General features: G+C 34.1%; 2 protein-coding genes across 3 annotated transcripts; one reads left to right on the top strand and one right to left on the bottom strand.

Annotated features, from left to right (window-relative positions):
* The first annotated feature begins 1,041 nt into the window (after nucleotides 1-1,041).
* LOC130647848 (uncharacterized) lies at nucleotides 1,042-7,230 on the top strand. Its single transcript, XM_057453835.1, has 5 exons — nucleotides 1,042-1,751; nucleotides 1,985-2,127; nucleotides 4,521-5,053; nucleotides 6,144-6,244; nucleotides 6,456-7,230. The coding sequence occupies exons 1-5, from the start codon at nucleotides 1,510-1,512 to the stop codon at nucleotides 7,093-7,095; spliced, it is 1,659 nt and encodes a 552-aa protein (XP_057309818.1). The 5' UTR covers nucleotides 1,042-1,509; the 3' UTR covers nucleotides 7,096-7,230.
* Nucleotides 7,231-9,955: 2,725 nt separating this feature from the next.
* Nucleotides 9,956-19,487, bottom strand: LOC130647847 (peptidyl-prolyl cis-trans isomerase FKBP14-like). Of its 2 annotated transcripts, XM_057453833.1 has the most exons (8): nucleotides 18,945-19,487; nucleotides 16,972-17,052; nucleotides 16,825-16,893; nucleotides 15,843-15,954; nucleotides 15,423-15,523; nucleotides 14,362-14,443; nucleotides 13,549-13,632; nucleotides 10,176-10,331 (listed from the first exon to the last, which is right to left on the bottom strand). In XM_057453833.1, the coding sequence occupies exons 1-7, from the start codon at nucleotides 19,470-19,472 to the stop codon at nucleotides 13,553-13,555; spliced, it is 1,053 nt and encodes a 350-aa protein (XP_057309816.1). In that variant the 5' UTR covers nucleotides 19,473-19,487; the 3' UTR covers nucleotides 10,176-10,331; nucleotides 13,549-13,552. The 2 variants fall into 2 exon arrangements, with proteins under 2 accessions (XP_057309817.1, XP_057309816.1); XM_057453834.1 differs by lacking the exons at nucleotides 13,549-13,632; nucleotides 14,362-14,443; nucleotides 15,423-15,523; ... (2 more) ...; nucleotides 16,972-17,052; nucleotides 18,945-19,487 and adding an exon at nucleotides 10,717-11,410 and having other exon boundaries at nucleotides 9,956-10,331.
* Nucleotides 19,488-19,848: the final 361 nt, after the last annotated feature.

The raw sequence follows: 19,848 nt of genomic DNA, 5'->3' as shown, positions 1-19,848 counted from the left end.
AAGGTGCAGGGCTGATCGCCCGTTCTCCAAAATTTTGTGAAATAGGGTGCTGGTATTTGTAAGAAGGGGAGGTTTATATAATTCTCATTGCTTTTGGTTGATTTTATAGAAGAGGGCGTTAAGATGAGGCGTTGAAGGTATAAATCACGATGTATCCTTTTCTTTTCAAGACGTGTTTTCCAATTATAATTCTTGCATCAAAACACGGGTGCCAAAACTTTTGTTTTCAATTTTTAATGTCGCTATAAAAAATATTTTTGTTTTGTGCAGCAAACAAGTATGTTTTGTTAAATTATGCAGCATGTTATGATCGAATGCATTTCATTAAAAGTTCTGTGAATGTTTTCTTTTCACAGCTTTATTGGACCAATTAAATTGAAAACAGCCTGACGAATGAACTTCGTGAATTATAGATACATTTTGTGCTTCGCGTATGTTTACGGCACAGATTCAAAATGTGACTTTTTGACCTCATAAATATTAATGGTGTGTTATACTCGTGCTTTCTGCAGAATCGAACAACCTGTCTGTTTTTTTCTTCCGCTATTTTTGAATGAATGTTTATTATTGAATACGAGGCTGTTGCTAAGCAACACCACTATAAAACATTCATGATATGGTTGACTTGTTTATAAGTTTACTAGCCGTATCTTGCCTCTGCACTGAACCAGAAAGTTTTGCGTTATTTGCAAAAACATATAAGTGCGCATGCACAGAAAGATAATAATTTGATTCGTTTAATATTTTCGCTGACGTAAGTGCTTTTAAAATGCGGTAAGATACCCACGCAGTTGGCATGCCTGATATCAAAATCTTTACTTTTACTTTCCGTCGCTTCGATACCATCTGTTTTCGAAAAATTTCCAAAAAGTTAAGACGCTGGGTAAATAATCTTGGTCTATTATAAATACGTTGATTTATGACGTCAGTAATTATTGTATTAAAATTCTGTTTACTAAGCGCTTTTTTGAGTCACGTGACTTCTAATGTTTACAATTTCGTCTGCACGGTAAAAACGGTCAGCGGACATCTATAATTAATGTTGAAAAGTGCAGCAAATAGAGATTTTCATTGATTTCTTTACTACGAAGCTGAAACTATGTGAAACCTATTGAAAAATCAGAGAGTGAAAAGTATATTTATACGTAGAAAAACAAAGAATCACACGTGCTAAACAAATAAGATATTGAAGATACAAACAACAGAAATGTACAATAATGGCGGGAAAAAGTGAAATATCGATGTAGTATTTATAGAACTAATGAACGCCGGCCGGCGATTTGTTTTTGGTTTTAGCAACGTTTAAATAACGTGATAGTATTATTCGCTAATTAATCTATTTTTTTTTACAAAGAAGTATCTTATAACTAACTGTTGGCTGGAATTTCTTGCTAAGTTTAAAGCGGAACGATTATTTTTTTACATGAAATTAAGCAACGTATAACCAGCTTTTGTTGCTTAGCTGTATCGTATGCAACGTTTTATATAGCTTGTCAAGCAGCTGTAACGATGACGGAAAAGAATACATATTCGCAATTTGATAAAAACAACTCTCCCTATTGTTGTGATACTACGACGACTACGAACTATCTCACCAACGTAAATAATTATCCAGTTTATCCGCACCGAAGTAATTTATTTTTACCTATACATTGTGCGAATTCATGGTGTTACGAAGACTCACAGGAGAGTTCAATGTTCAGAGAAAAAACCTACGGAGATTCGACCAAAAGTTTTCGACTGTATCACAAGTATTGTTCTTCTTTTGTTTATTTAGAAATTTCCCACCAGTATAAGTCAGATTGCAGAAAAGGTTTCTGAAATATTTTCATTGTGTGCCTTTACTTCATTTAGTTAGCTTTTTACATGACGTTAATTTACCGTTGTTTTCCCTCGATGCCGTCGACTTGCCGTTTTTGTTGTTGTTTATAGCGATGTTGTGCATCATCGACATTAATAACTTGTCCGACTGTTACTAATTTAGAAGCGATGAAGTTGACAGATCTCCGCTGTTACAGAAAAGTCCCATCTTTTTGGATGACGTTAGAAGCGCCGCTCTCGCGTTGACGTCTTTATCGTTGGCGTCTCCCGCGTCAAGCGCGGCGTCGTCTGAAGAATTTGGAAAAGGTACAAAATAAATTTATTATATATATATATATATATAAAACTGCCTTTAGTCATTTATAAATTCTTGATTTAAAAAAAATTAAACTTATAGATAGTACGTATGCAAAAAAAACTGGTTCATTCACTTCTATCCGGGGGAGGGCTTTTATAATAAAACATAAATAGATTTCGAACCCCAGCAACACTAAATTTTCTATGCATTGATTTTGAGAGGGATTTTATAATTCAAAGTTTAAAATTTTTCTTGTTATATGCTAGTTGTTGTTGTTTTTAAGACTTTCGTTAGACACTTCCCGGCTGCAGATATGCTTGGATAGATTTACGTAAAAACACTGTACACAATTTTTTGTACAGAACAGAGTCTCAAAGATTTTTCACATTTTTAACGCTAATGCTGAACTATCGGGCACGTTCTTTAAATACCGCTGACCCAAACTTTTTTTGGCGAAAAGGCGTGCTGAGATTTCGTTTATGTGAAAATTAAAAAGCGAATTCGCCATCGAATTCGCTGTTCAATTCGCTTCGTAAAAATCCCCCTTTAAAGGTCTCCCAAAATTTTGCCGAGATATATATTTTGTTGGAAAAATTTGAGCATGATCTCGACTGGGTGTTACTTTTTCTTTCAGGCAATGTAACATATTTTATATCGTTATATGAATTGTACGTTTCTTTGTTAAGCCTTGTGGTTCTTAGCAACTCGAAATTTTGTGCCCTAAATAAGTTTGAAATAATTCCTAAATCAGGTTTGACTAATATTTTCGTTTGAACTGTAATGTAATAACTAGAAAAATGGGAATGAATCAATATAGAAACAGTAAAAAATCAATAAAACAAACAGACCAACCAAAAAGCAGACCTCGCCCCCAGGGCTTGTTAGGTTTATGTTTAAACAGAACTTGGTTATTCCTAATATTTTTTTGAAATTATTGGTCATTAAGACTTTGTGATTCTTATAAAGAAATTCTTCAAAAAATTGTGTTCCCTATTATTTTTTTGTTTATTTGTTCTTTTGCGTGTGACGTTATACCGAGTCCACTCCTGGCAAGTAAAATTCTTTAAAGCACAAAATCGCAAAAATAATATATGCGCTTTTTCAAAGGTAAATTAAAAATCGCTAAGATTACTTAAAAATAATTTTTATTTATAAACATATTGTCACAAACTGAGTTGATAAGATGCCAATAAATTTCTTATTGACATCACAAAAAAAGAGGATTTGGCTTTTCGAATGACGTCATTTTCTTCCAATAACTAATTTTGTTTACATTTCGTCTGGTTTACACTGTCTTATTGTTAGTACCAGCCTCATCCTTAGTGTAAATGTACTCTCCTATCTATAGCCTGGGGCACAGGGGCTTGGGAATGAAGCTTGTTTGTCAATAATCAGATCTAATCTGTTCAGAAAAAAACTTAATTGAGATTAAGGACAAGTTTTAAGAATCCTAAAATTGGAACTTTTTTGAAAAGGGTTTCCCGGATTGGTTTAACAAGTTGAAATTTCAGTTCGTGAAACCATTCACTATTTGAGCCCAAGGTCTTGTTGCTTTTCAGACGTGGGGTATATCTGTGCAGCTAAGATATAACTAGATGTCTACATTTATGACTATCTGTATGTGTGTGAGATTTTTAAAATTTTAATTGCTTTGAAAGCTGGAGACTGAGAAGGAACTAGAACAAACAATCTTTATCCATCCAATCAATTAATTTAACCATTTCCCACAGGATTCCTAATTAAAGTTTATTGGTCGCGTTTTGTTACCACGGAAACAAAAATAATCGCGCTTAATGACATCATTTCAAGATATTCTTAGCTTTAACTCTTCGTACAATTACGTTGCGGTTACCGTACGAATGTACGTTACCATGTGTTGGGCACAAGAAGTTTTTGTTGTTGTCGGAGAACACTTGGTGTATTTTTAAAGTGTGACGTAGTTTGTGGTGAAAAGCGTTTATCCTGTGCATAGTTGCGGTATCGTTGTTAAGTTTTTGCCGGTACTTGACTACCTACATCCACTACATCGAATATCTCATTTGCTTACTTGTAAATCTGTGTTTGGATCACTGCCAAAGAGTTTTTTGTTTTATTCTCTTTCATGACAACTTCGACGTTAGTAACACCACGTATGGTCCGGAGAATAGGTAGAAGTAATGCTAACGTGACGTCATGTCTCAATATGTCGGCGACGTCGAATTTTATCTTCAATTCGTTTGTGATTTTTTTTTAACCAGGAGTCGTTGGCTCATATGAGTAGCTAAAATCGATCTTTCCTCCCAGTATCTATAAAGGTTCTACACAGAGGCATCTAGTTGTTTAGGCTACAAAACAACAATGCGTATTATACTTTTATTTGTTTATTTTCTTCTTTGAATAATTGTCTGTTTACTTTTTTTAGTTCGCTCAGCAGACAGTGCGTTTATCTTTCCGCCTAAGAACACCCCAACAGAAGAAACAGAATATTTTAATAACGCACATGTGACCACATCTCATCTCGACTACAGATACAACAACATGTATCACCACAGAAGGTCGCCACGTTTGTTAGACGAATCAAAAATACATTGTCACGCAGGCGATTATATTGCGCATTCTCCGCGTTTAAATAGAGCAAAAGAAGACGAAACTGACTACAATGAATCACGGTATGTTAAACCACGCAGTTATTCTTACAGAGACTACAATAACACGCGCACACAACCGGTACCGATAAAATCAAAACCCAGAAGTTATTCTTTCGATGCGGTTGGAAGAGCTTGCAAAAACATATATGGTAGCGATACCACGCACGATTTGATTGGCTATCAAAGTGCGCCTCAGTCAAGCGCACAAATGATACAGGGGAGACTGGGGCGATGTTCTATCGATGATGGGATTGGTAGTTCGAGTGGTAGCGCAGACTCAGTAGAACATCCTCCGACCAAACGGAAGGTATTTACGTGAATATTTTTTGACATCAGAACAAACTAACCTTTTTGTACTAATTTTCGCGCGCTAAAATGGATTGTTAGTCAGGGAAATTTGGTACAAAAATGACGCGCGAAAAATTACTTAAGAAACTAATTAAGAAACGCATCTATATTTTGCTTTAAATCCTGAATTTTCTTGTTTTTGGTGGAGGAATTTAAGTTTGTGCGAAAATTAACGGGCCCCGGATTGTATTAATATGGCTATTGGGCGGAAATTAATAATCGCCCGAAGTTAATACGCTCAAAATTAGTGCGCGCAAAATTAATACGCACAAAGGTAATGCGCACAAAGTAAACACGCGCAAAGCTATTAAGCGCAAAATAAATACGCGCAAAATTAATACGCGCAAAATTACAACACGCAAAACTATTACGCGCAAATTAAATACGCGCAAATCTATTATGCGAGAAAATTACTACCAATTAAACCTCAATTCTTTGACAACCGCAATTCCGCCAAGCATAAGTACGAGAAATTTCGATAAGATTTTAAACGTTCTTTCTTACTGCAATTTCATTTAATAAGCTTCATCAAATAACACACCTGGGTTTGATGAGCTGTGGTAATTTTTATTAAATAAAGCAAACGACCCGAAATCAACGTGTTCATCATCAGTCGAGTTAGTTTTGTTTTTGGGAAGCAATAGATATTGCATTGCACGAAGTTTCATACCTATTAAAAAAATATAAGATGTGCAAAAAAAAATTGTGGCATAGATGTGCTGATTTGAGCACACCTTAACCTAAAGATTAAAAAATGTGTCCGCACCCTATTGCACCCTCGAACAAATAATACCTAATATCGGTTGGCCATAGCCAGAAAATACAATTCTATGAAAACAACGAATTCCGGAAACGTAAAAAGAAGACCTTGCATTTGTTTGGTTGTAAGCGTATATATAAATTAAAAAACATAAAAGGTTTTGCAATTCCAAACAACATCAACTGAGATTTGTGTTAGCAAATTTTTTAAAAATAAATACACTTAAATAAACATATTTACTATGTACATTATATAGTAAATAAATAAATACGCTGTTCTTATTTCTTAGCTGCCATGTCGCACCATATTTCGCTGCATGTGGAGAGGATGCGACAAAGAATTAACTACACTTTCTGGCATCATCTTACACGTGCGACATGCGCATATCGGGTAAGTTGCTTTTAATCCGGGTTACACACCGGGTAAGTTACTTTTAATCCGGGGTACTCGTCGGTACGTTACTTTTAATCCGGACACATCGTGTACGTTACTTTTAATCCGGAGTACATGTTGGATATGTTACATTCCATCCGGATGGAAAATTGGTTATGTTACTTTCCATCCGAAGTGCTTTTCAAGAATTCTGTTGTTTTTATTTTAGACCCTCGAAAGCTGGTGAAGAGGAGTTTTACTTTGATGACGTTAACATTGATAGTACCACAACATCTGGTATCTCATCCAGTGAAGAGAGTTTAAATGAAGAATGTTCCAAAACGAAATACAGAAAATCAGTGACTGAAGAGGACTTAATAATAAACCAAAATGAACCAATTGACAATGATGTTTTTAAGTCTGATTGCCAACCTGAGTTGCACAACTTAGATATACGCACCATCTTTGACAAAACAAAAATTTTAAGCAACACAGAGAGATGCATGCAAAAAGAAACAAAACAACAACCAGTCAGCACATCACACGAAAATCATCGCCTTGCTTATTTCTCTACAATTAGTGCTTCCACTTATCCGTCCAACTATAACCTGCCAAATAACTCTAAAAGTGCTTTGTCAAAGAAGAATACAGCGAGGCACTTAGACTCACCTGTATTTAACATAAATTTTACTGACAACACTTCGTCTGTTTCTCCAGTAACAGCCACGCGAATTTTTATTCCGGCGGAAGTAACACAGAGAACTAGAGGGAAAGGTCGAAAGAAATGCAGAAAAGTTTACGGAATGAGCAATAAAAAATTATGGTGCACCCAATGCCGCTGGAAAAAAGCCTGTGCTAGGTTTACGTGACTAACTTGGTGTGAATAGCTAAATTCTTTGCTTATTTGACTAACGTGGTGTGAATATTTAATTTTTTCACTTTACTGTAAATATTTGTAAATAAGGTAAAAAACAAAATATAAAATAGATATTAAAAGTTGATAATTTGGCTGTTTAACATTCAAAAAATTCCTGCACATCCGATTTAAACATACGAGGGGCAAGGTCACAGGGGCTCCGATCTACATCTATCTTGTAACCTGAACAGGATAGATTAATACTGTGATCTAGTTTTTACATTTCGGTGGGTACAATTCCTCTGCCAGCTACACAGCTCACAGGACCAATTTACTTCAAAAATTTTCATGTGGAATTATTGTCACGAATTTTACTTAGGATATATTCTACAAGAACAAGTCTGGGGTCGAGGTTGTGGAAAACCGTGGAAACAATTTACCAAAACAAGATACACTACAAGATACACAACCACAAGTGATATGCTACATCAGCAGAAAAAAAATCGGAAATTTATGAAATGACGTTTAACAAGGATCGAAATTTATGACTACATACTCTGTATAAACCACAGATTTCTAATGGCAGAGAGCGAAAAGTTAAGTCTTCAAAATCAGTAAAGACAGGCGAGTGTCGTAAATATAAAACAGCAAAAATAATTTTGTATACCTGTGCAGTGTTTAGACATGAGAAGTTACCAACTTCGTTTTTAGGCCTAATTCTTATTCTCGGTAATCGTTTTGCTTTATTCTAGAATCCGTTCAATTGGTAACTTGATGCATTTGTCTAGTCTCCTCGATATTTTTATTCTTTCTTATGAAAATTTCTGTTAGCTTAGTCGTATAATAAAAAACCCTTTTTAAAGCTCTTTTATGCTCAACTTTGTTTCGGTCCATAACAAGAATTTATGATGAAAATTTCAAAAATGCGAAAGTTTCTGGTTACAAATTTAAAGAACGCGAAACTTACTATTTTAAATAAAAAGAGCGCGAAAATTGACGATTGCAATTTGCAGATTGATGCTGTTTGCCAACTTTGTTTTAAAAACGGCGCCATTGTCTTAATATTTTCGCTAGGGGTTGTAGCTAGAAGACATTCTACACTTTTTTTAATAAGCAACAGAGCATAGGAAATTTTTTTATTGTTTTCATAATTTCACAACTAGACTTACTGAACAGTTGTTTATGACGAGAATTTTTTAGATTAAAGCAAACCGTTCACAGATGTCAAACTTTAATTTAATATATGTTTAACAAAAGCAAAACTGAGCAAAATTGTTTAAAACTTCATAATCCTAGCACTAGCTGCTTATTGGTTGGTGGCTTCGGAAAAAAACCTACCGGGCTTAAGTAACGTCTATGGAACGAACCCACTCTGTCTGACAGTTGTAACGGCTGATTAAATGTGTCATTCTCGATCCCGGAGCTCTTTGAGATAAACTCGAAAGTGAGGTTTTAATATCAAAGAGCTCTGGGGACGAGAATGTAACTGTGTAAGACGTACCATGACAACAACCAGCTACCCACCACTGGAAGTGAAAAAACAACTATAATGTGAGAAAAAAAATGTCAAATTCCTTTTCCTATACTATAGATCGTGGCGGGCGAACATCGTAAATTTTCGTAATCGCAATCGTAATTTATTGCGCTGTCGTAATTTACAATCGTAACAAAACGTTATTGGATCTGAAATTGAGCTATAGGTCACTGTGGAACTTAAAAAACTGTGATTTAGCCTGCTGTGACAACGCTTCCATGACATTGATTGTGATAAGATATAAGATACTTATCCTTACATTTATTTGTTACAGCGACTATAGGTTTTGGATTACCTTCTCGCTGTTCGTTAATCCTGTTCTGGTAACAAATAAATTTCATCACGATTTTTTATATCTTACTTTTTGGAAACTTTTTTATTTAGGTTTAATACTTTTTTGTCATTTCAGAGGGTTTCACCTTTTCATGCTCAGAGTCACCATATGGGTCCATTCGGGGGGTTGTAGGTGGACGGTTATTTAGAACTAATTTAGAACTATTTTTTTAAAGCGTCTCTGTAATATACGCCTGCCCTAAAAACCAAGTCCTTTTTTTGAATAAACGTCATAATTTATAAAAATCGATTTTGTGTAAGAAATCTACTTCTAGAAAGGTCACTCGATAACCTTCAAAGCTACTCAGGGTGATTCCTCAGGATTTAACGGTAGCCTGAATGGCTAGGTGTAGAAACGCCCTATTTTTTCAGAAAAGACTGACATATTTAGTTCAGTCCCGAGTCTCCAAAGGCTGTAATCAATAATATAATTGTTTTCAAACGTTAATGACGTCAGAGAATGTAAAAAAATCAAGTCCATGTCTACCAGAAGTTAATTTCTCTCAAAAGGTTCTCATAAATCAACGCACCACTGATTTATTTACGCTACGTTGCGAGTATTACCGTTAGATGCGAGCAGAGATAAACTGATATTTACGCGTAATTAGCAACATAGCTAAACACAGAAAGTGGATTTAAAAAACTGCTAGGTCACATCATGTGGCAAAATGTTTGGATAAATGAGACAAGTGTTTGCGCATTTAGCATGCATGTTTTTATTCCCTGTTTGTTGGAGCACAGTTGACAAATCGTTAATTATCGCCGTGGTATATTCCTCTGTGCATATGGCCATTATTTTTCAGAGAAATACTTAACTGTATTTAATGTTTTTTTGAAAGAATTTAAAGTTGAAATTCTTTACATGAAATACGCCCACAAATAAGAATACCATTCAACAACTTTCGAGATATTGTAACACCAACTTTCTTTATGAAAGATTGAAAATGTTCAGTGATTCAAAAAGTTGACACAAGATTCGGTAGACACAAAAATAAAATAATCATACTTCTTACTAAAGTTATTTTTTATTCAAAACATATGAATTATTATACAACGAAGAAAATTACAATTAAACTATAATTCGCCACCATGAGGCATTTTAGGTCCACTAAATTCAGAATGTTGTATCACACCGTCGCCATTTTGATCTTCTTTCTCCATTATTTCGTCCACCATTTTTTCATGTTCTTCAGGGCTAGGTTTTGGCGCGTCTTTTTTACGATACATTTTCGATTGATATTTCACATAATGAGAGATTTCGTCACGTGACAACATCTTGTCGCCATCTTTGTCCAATGATGTAAACAAATCGATTGGCGCGTAGTTCGGAGTCGCACGACGAAGATCAAGTAAGTCGATGACGAATATTAAAGTCGAATTTGCTAAAAAAAACGAATTAACATACTATGAACGATTCTGTAAAATAGACAGTATTTTATAGAAGTAGTACACTAATATTATACAACAACAACAATAAAAACAAAGTCAAAAAACAAAAAATAAACAAACGAACAAATAAACATACAAACAAACAAACAACAACAGTAACAACTATTATGGTAGTCCAACTTTACAAGGGCCGCTTTTAGACAGAAATAGCGCCGCGGGGGTTCTGTTCGAACTTATAGCGCAACTCTTTCCCAACAATAGCGCACTTACGCCAATCAAAAATAAATGAAAATAAATTCTTAAGTTGTTATTATACACATTTGGCACTTTGCAGAGGAATCTTATGTAAAGAGATCACGAAATTAGCTGTTAACTCACGTGGAATGATTCCTCTTAAACCTTTCCTTCCATACGCCAGACCTGGAGGAACAACTAACTTTCGTTTCTCTCCTGGACACATGTCCATCAAACCAACCTCCCAGCCTTTGATGACGTAACCAGTACCTAATACGAACTCGAAAGGAGCGTAACGTCGACGAGAATCGAGAGTAGTATCGAATTTACGACCGCTTTGCGACAACCATCCTGTATAATGTACGACCATTAAATCGTTACGAGATGACTTTCTTTTACAACTTTTCGGCACGTATAACACTTCAGTTTGAGGTTTTGTTTCGCTTTTTTCTACAGGCGCTGGCGGCTCTACGTTTTTCTTCCACTCCTGTTCTTTCCGCAATTCCTCTTCCATATCCGGATCAATAACCAATGGACGCCCTGATGGCGTATCTAAACCTTCAGTTTCTGAGTAAACAAGCGATACGATAAAGGCTAAACAAACGAGGAACAAAACCCTAGCCATCTTTTCGTTTTTTGAATGAAGAACGTTCTAGTGAAGACGTTCGATTATTTCTTCTTCTGTAATTCTTCGTGCTAACCGGTATCCTCAACTCAACCAGCTCGGTATAAACAAAGGAATTTTTCGTTGATCTTTCGAACATTTTTTGGGTATGCTTTTTACAGCAAATTTGTTCGGCATGTTGTTTTCTTTTAGTGATAAGACGCATGCGCAGTGTTGTTTTCCTTCGGTGAGGACAAATGCGCACAGAATACTACCATTACACGTCATAACTTACACGTTCGAAAATAAAACACTTTTTTATAACAATAAACAATATAAAAAAATTATGAACAAGCGAAAAAATTTCTGAGCTCGCATGACTTTTTATCTGTATAATCTTTGGAAAAAAATATTTACGTTTTTTTCTTCTTTAATTAAACGCAAAATTAGTTTTATTTTAAAATCTATTTTATAGGTTCAATTAAGTTAACACATGTTAATCATCTTATGAAAAAAAATTAAATTTACGGTCGGCTTCAGTTTTTTTCTTCTTCACAATATGTATACACAAGCGTTTTCAAACCATCAAATAAAAAGCTGTGACGAAAGTTCAATTTATCAGCTTTGTTACTGCTATCACAGATCGTGTAGTTAAGAACGTAATAAGAACAAATTTAGTCTTCGTTTCGTTTCAAAAAAAATTGGCACACTAAGCCGCAGCGAAACATTAGAATTAAAGATGTTATCAAGTATTGACATTGACTGTTGTAAAGAAATTGTAATTAGACAAATCACTTTCCTAGCTGTTTCGAGAGTTTCTTGAATTACCGCAACACATAGTGATATAGCTAGTTATGTAAATTGGTGGTGAGCCAAAATACAGTCTTCCTTGGTGTATTATTGTGTCAAAAGCTGTCTGGGAACGCCCCTGCTTGTTCAATGTTGAGTCAGGTGGAAAACACGATTCTGAAGGCAAACACTTTTAAAAGTCACCTTCAACATTGATACAGTAGGAGGGGGAGAATTTGTTCGCTAGGCCATGGTATGTTTAGATGTGTGATCCACTCTATAATTTTATACCATATGTCTCAACATTTTTGTCCCGAATTTTGTAGTTTAACCGTTTAAGCCCCCCCCCAAAAAAAAAAAAAACAAAAAAAAAACATAGGGGATAAAGAAAAAAGAATTTAACGCCAGCCACTCATTTGTGTAAAAAAACAAACATTTTTTCTAAAGTAAACAGAAAATTCCTGCAGATAGCATTTTCGGCTTATTTCAGTTATAAACATACAACCAGTCAATAGCCTTGTCATAAGTTTCAATAAAAAATATTAAAGACAATCAGATGCAGTAAAAAAGTTTTCCAAGATGATAAGGTGGCACTAACCCTTTTTTATCCGTTCAAACAGATGGGTTTTTCAGTCAGTGTGTTATCTATACTAAGTTTCTTTGTTATTTACTGAAAATAACGATGTTCAGATACATAGAAGCAGTTTTGTTTAATTTTTTAATTCGCTGAGTTAACAGTACTTATTTATATATATGCGATCAGGAAAAAAAAGAGCTTTCACGAGCTCCAACTTTTTACAACCTCGTCATTTTTCATTGACTTCTGTTTCAAAACAAACCTTTGGTTGGTCGTATCAAAAGGGTGTGCGGAAAGCTTTTGATTTTTCATATTTCTCTCACAATATCCTTTTGTTTATTTTGGAAAAATAATCTCATTACCATATCATGCTGCATCTAGACGCGGTCAAAAGAAAAATATTCAAAACCAAAAAAATTCGGCACACATATTTAAAGCTGTATGATTTACAAAGCTCGTGTTAAAATTTTTAAGAGAAATAAAAATGCTATTAGAAGTTAGAGATCTTGGGGTAAGGCGCTAGGAGAGTTAATTTTTACTTGTTGCGCCATCTGTGTTCTCCTTAATAATTACATCATTTCCTTCTGTATAATATCACAAGCGCGTAGACTGCTATAGAAGTAATTAATCAGTTAGGAAATTTTAATTTAAAGGAGTTGAAGCTAAACATTTTAGGTGAAAGATAATGTATTATAGCTATAAAATCGCGACAAGTGTGTTATAAAAGAAAAATTTGGATATATATAGTCTAAAAATAATATTAAGTAACTAATAACGTGAAAAAAAAATTTTCCGGTTTTGAAAAAGGTTACTGCCACTTTAACACAAAACAGCATGAAATTAAAAGTGTGCAAAAACTAAATGAAATAATAATAATAATAAAAAAACCTAGAAATTTTTTCGCAATGTGTTTACACGAAACCATCACTTGAATTATGTCAAGGTTTATTTGTCATCAACCTCTCTACATAGCCCAATATTTCAAAAAAATTGTATCAATTCTTACCTTTTCATGGTAAAATATCTTGTAGATGCAAATCAAGTTTTGGTCCAGGAGGTATCAGCAGGCTGGCTCGTTTAAAATATTTATCTAAAAGAAATTGCACAGGTCTTAGGTTGCTATGGGTAGATCTCTTAAGTTGATTAGCTGTTTGTTTAGTGCCTAATTTGACCCCATACTATGAAAATCTTCAAAACACAGTGTTGTTCAAACACTGAGATTCTAAGGAGGAACTTTTAGTTTTTACGAATGTTGTTTTTAGAAATAAAATTTCCAATTGAACCTTTTTGCGGGAATAAACGTTTACGAATTTTCTAAAAATCGCGAGAGCTGCAAACACTTTATTGCCTAATTTGACCCCTACCTTGACCCTGTGAGTTTCTTTCTTAACTTCACACACACAAATATTATTCAAAACAGTGTTGTTCGAACAGTGAAATACTTTAAGGGAGGAATATATGGGGAAGAAACTTCTGTGGTTTAGCTTTACCGAAAAAGATTAGAACTTTCGCGGTTCTACAAAATTTTCGTCTAGTTATTTTCTACAAATGTTGTGTTATAGCAGCAGAATTTCCATTAAAACTTTCTGTAGGAAAAAAACTTTTACGAATTTTCTAAAATTCGCGAAAGCTGCAAACACTTTATTTCTTTACAGTATTTTGCTTTACAGAAGAGGTTCTTAAAGAATAAAGAATTAGCAATCTTCTTTCCAAAATAAAAACTTAACCAGTCTTTATCTCAATATTAAAATATATAATTGAAGTATGAAGTATTATAAATCTTTGTTTTTGTTTCTAAGAAACACTTTTCGTATCTTACCTGCACTCACTGTTTTATGAGAGTCGATAACTGTCATAAATTCCCTCAAATTCTTTTGTATAGCTTCGTCAGAAAAATTTGTCTAGAAAGATTTAACAGTGTCAAGAAATTCAAATTCAGATTCAAACAGGATACAAAAATAGTACATCCTGAAAAGGATGTACTATTTTAGCTGTACTATGTGCAGGACTTTCCAGGACCATTATCACAGAGACATACTTTAGTAAACATGAAACTCAAACAGTTCAGGTTATAACGACAATACTGCTTGAAATAAAGCAAATTCTGCTTGAAATGATACGTTGTTAGTACAAAGATGAAATGTCAAATGTAAATTCAATACTGCTTAGAAATTAAAAAAAAGGTTCTTCATTGAAGCTACAGAATTATTATATGTAGAGCTCAGTAAACCAGACACAACTGGACACAACGCCTTTACTTTACATAAAACTAGTTTTAATGCCGTTTCAGTCATGCAACGACTTTAAGTAACTCAACAGAACATAGGGTTGTGCTATCAACCATATAAAAATCGTATAAACTATAAAAAAATCTGTTTTACTTGATAAGACAGGAGAAAAAAACTTTGCCTTAACAATTGACACTACTGTTCTTTATCAATAATGTCAAAAAGTTCAACCTGTTAACAAAGATGCCATGGGTTGCATAATCAATATTTTTTCCAAGAAAATTTAACTAAGTTTATTTTAAGTTTTGTAAAAATGCGTTACAAGATACACTAAATTAATTTAGGTGTGCTGGGGTGTATGTGAGTGTAATCGCATCCTATTAACATGCGTTTATCTGTTACTACCAGGCGTTTTAGAAAGATTTTCACAAAAAGCAAACATGACGTATTTTAGATGTGCTTTTAGGTGTACTGCATTGGTCGAATGTATAGCACACCTTAATCACTTCGTACACATGTGGACCTATAACTTGCCTTCCTTGAAAAAGCTGTAACATTCAACGTTCTATATGTTTTACTCAAAAACAATTCAAACAATTGTGCTGACTTTGTTTATTTAAACCCGAACCACCATCTTTAAATGTGAATATACCTTTGCAACAGTTTGTCGAATTCGTCCCTCATTATCTGCCATATAAGTTTCTCCATGGCTGAAAGTTTCAAGAGCAGTCAGAATGTCATCAGTGGCAGTCCCTAAACATGTAGTCAAATGTCAAAGCAAAACAATGAGACTTAACTTTTGACAAAATAGAGTTTTACTCAACTATATTAAAAATTAAAATTTTTATAGTCACCCCTCACGAAATCTATTGCATACGAATCGATTTGTTTCACAGTAAAGAAATTTAAATTTATACAAATAAACATTTCTTTATTGTCGTTAAGAAAAAATACATCATATCTCCGGTTAAAATTATGACGAGATAACAAATTTATCAGCAAATTTTGTAAAACAAAGATAATGTAATGGCAAGCATCATTAAAAGTGTGACATCAAAAAACAAACACGAACCTCGTCTTGTATTAGGCATTTTGTTTCGTAAAATCTTTGGAAGATGTTTAATGTTTGGTAAAAAGTCTAATGTACAAAGGCAGTGGTCAAATTCCAATTCACCATCCTCAACCTAAAAAAAATATGAAAATAAACGACTGTGTGACTTACAACAGGCTTGCCACTCTTTTTATAAAGACAAATGTGAGTAGATTTGAGGACTTTGTTGGTTTAACCCTTTGAGAAGATTAGTGTTTTCAGAAATAAATTGGAGAGATTTGAGGACATTTTTATGTTTTTCAAGAAAACGAGAACATTTGAGATTGTAAAGGTGATGTTATTAGTCAAAAACAAATTATTGTTGTACAAATGTAGCATTTCTATGTATATATTTAAAACGTGTAACAAACAGTAAATTTTTTGGGACATTTGAAACTTTCTAAAAGAAGGAGTTTTGAGGAAATGTGGCAATAGCTGTCACAAACTCATAATTAACAGAGAACATCAATTACAAATTTCATGTTTGAAATTGTTTAAAAAATGGAACCAAATACTTTATTCAAGAAAGAAATGAATGTGGAACAGATTGCGAAAGAAATAAATTCGGAATTAATTATTACATATTTGCAAACTTATATCCCACAAATCGAGACATTAACATTCTCTTAATTTCCCATTGAACTCTACCTTATACTCTGCTTGTTTGCAATTTTCCAGTAAATGCAGCTTAAGATTCACTGTAGACAAAGAACATAGGGTTGGACATTACTTTTCATAATCGCAAAATTTTATTCTTCATTTTTTGCACAACTCAAAATTCCTTCCATTAGGGTAATTCATCCCACCATAGTGACATGATATTGCCACAATTCTATGTGCACTTCGACGAAATATTCTTATTCCTAATTTCATATATAGCTTCTTTAATATAATAAGGCATTAAGATTTGAACTTGTTGATAAAAGGGTTCTTAAATAAAAGGGGTTTCGTAGATTTTTCCTACCTGTTTAATTAATTCTTTTCCACCAACAATATGTGCACCAGCCTCTTTAGCGATAGTAGCAATGTCCCCCTAAAATCAAAACATGTTTTAGTGGCAAAAATCAAACACAAACCAAAACAGTATAACACAATATTAAATAGCTCAAACCTCAGCAAAAACAAGAACTTTTTGTACTGGTGTTACTGGTGTTGGGAAATGTAGCAATCCCTTTAATACTCCAATTTTATCCTAAATATAAAATATAATATCTATAAAAATAATACGCATGGCGTTACGCTAAAATTTACTAAGTTAAAAAACGCAAATCAGTTACTATTTAAACATTTTATTCTTTTTTCTTATTACTTTAAAAAATAAAACTCTGTTTTTTTATGTTAGTAAAACTAATTTATTTATGTTTTAAATGTTTTTTTTAAAGCCCCATGAAAGTTGTTACAGATAAAATACTTTAATTTTATTCCCAGTTTACAATGTGTATGCCGTATTTCAGGGAAACAAGTTTTTTCAACTGAAAGAGAAAACCGAAGCGAAGAAGGTTGTCTCTTTTTTTCAAAGTAATCCTAAAAAAATTTAAAACAAGGCATGCAACTGTTTACTCATCGTGAGGTTAGCTTAAAGCTTATATGTTGTTCTATATTTTCCATTTTTGTGTTCTGAAACCGACATTGAATTGCATTCGAATATGAATGTAATTTGAATCTAAAATGTAAAAAAACAAACTGTTGTTGTCAAACGAAGTGTTGTCAGATTATAAATTATGTTTTATGTGGTCAGTCACACCAGTGCAGAGCAGAGTCCTTAAGCTCCCATTTGAGCTACAGAAATCTTTTATGAAATTCTTGCCCAACTGGACAACAGCATTATGTGGGGATCAAACCCACAACCACTTGGAAATGAGTCATACGCACTACCGACTGTGGTACTAATATTTGTGAATTTATGTCTGTGTTTGTTCAATTTTTAAGGAAAAAAATTATGACATTGTATTTGTGTTGCTCTTTACTTTAGCTATATTTGTAATAGATTATATTTAGAGAATTCGTGATTTATTTTCCTCTGTATATTTTTGGTTTTCTTTTTTCCTCTCCTACAGACACTGCATTTGTCCACAGTTGGGCCAGACCTGCCTATAATTATTTTTTAAATTTGAAACAGTGTGTTTCCCATCAAGGCTTAACTTTAGTCTGGGAGTCTTCAAACTGACCCATGTTGTGGCTGTTTCTAAAAAGTGTTAATAGTTGGATCTGTCACTTTTTTACTACGATTTTTGAAAACACAAGTGTCCATTGTCAATAGTTGGGCCTGTCCCATACTATGACACAGCCTTTTAAAAGCATGGGAATTGTTTGTCAATAGTTGGGCCTGTCCCATCTTATGACACAGTTTTTTTAAAGCCATGGAAATTGTTTTTCAATAGTTAGTCCTGTCCCATCTGATGACACATTTTCTAAAATTGCAAGAGACCTTTGTGTACAGTTAAGTTTGTCCCATCTGATGATATGACTTTTAAAAGCAAGAGATTCCTTCGTCAATAGTTGGACCTGTACCAACTTAAGACGTGTTTGCATGCATTTGTCCAAAGTTGGGCCAGGCCTGTTAATAGATAGGCCATCCCGATTGCGAACGCACCAACTCGTCTTTTGACGGGCCGGCCTGTCTAAAGACGGGCCAGTCCCGCATCCAAAGTTGGGCCAGTGTCCGTAGTTGGGTCAAAACAGAATCGCTCTTATTTACAAGTAAATCTTATCAAAAACAGTTCTTTTAACAACTTCGCTACCACATAGTAAGTTTATTTTAATTTTTATAGTTTTTTTTAATCATTCGTGGTGAATTTTTTAGTGTTTTTTTGGGTCTATGCTGGGGTTTTCGACAAATAAATGATTTTTTTTTAAACGCCGAACTGTCCCAAAAAAGCCTGCACTTCTTACAGCCTATGCTGCTTATCAGCACCCTTGTACTCAGACAAAAATAGGGTCATTTGGTAGGTGGTAAGACATAGAAAGAGTTTCTCGTCCACCGCCAGGATGTGTTTGAATAGCTAGTCTAGTGAGTGGACTTTATAAGTTAGACTATCATACCAACTAAACTAGTGCCTAGGCTATAGTTGGTAAAATATTTACCTTCCCATCACCCATATTTACATCAAGCAATATATCCATGGGTTCGGGTCCAAAAAGATCATACGCTCGAAGAGTATCAATAGCATCTTTTAAGGAGTGTCTAGGCAGAATCTGATCTGTAACAAAATATACGTCGTCTCGATTTTTCTTTTCCCGATCCTTTTTCTTAAGAAATTTCTTTGGCACTCTTGAATATGGTCGAAATTCTCGACATATTAAGACGTTTGTACAATTTAGTTGAACTATATTTAAACGGTTATCCAAAGGCTTTCTTCTTACAAAAATATTATTTCTTGAAAGAAAACGAAAAACGTGCCTCGTAGCAGCCATGTTAAAATATTTGTTTTTAAAATTTAACCGGTGCCGAATAAAAATGTCACTGTAGCACGTCGGGCGTTTTTTAACATTGTTGATCAACTTTTTTTCTGAGCAGGGGAATGCGGCTACTAACAAAGCCGCTAGCGCTGACCTGAGGGCCAGTCGGACCGCCCATGTCAAAAAGCCAACAACCCTAAGATTGCTGACCATTTACCAAGCATATGGTGTCTGCCCTAGGGAAAATTGAATAAAAAATTAAACTGTTCTGTTTGCGACATACATCTAGAGATAAGTACATAGACATGAACTAACAAAATTCAGTCTTGTTCCCCAAAGGCTTCTTCTTCTTCACCTTTTTGTGAAACTCGGAAATGCACCTGGCCCCCGTTCTTAAATGAGAGAGTCCATCCCTAAATTCAAAAGAAGGTTACTTGATAAAATAATACACGAGATATTCTAGGCGCGGTGGGAGCTTTTTGCAGATCATTAACTAAAATAATATAACCTAATTACCTTGTTTTCTTATTGTGCAATGCCTAGGACTTGACAGCTTTTAGGTTTTCAATAAAGTGCGAGGTAATAACAT

Source organism: Hydractinia symbiolongicarpus, chromosome 6 (assembly GCF_029227915.1).
Source record: "Hydractinia symbiolongicarpus strain clone_291-10 chromosome 6, HSymV2.1, whole genome shotgun sequence".
NCBI lineage: Eukaryota > Metazoa > Cnidaria > Hydrozoa > Anthoathecata > Hydractiniidae > Hydractinia > Hydractinia symbiolongicarpus.
Note: the sequence above shows the minus strand (reverse complement) of the source record. Positions and strands in the feature narration are given on the sequence as shown.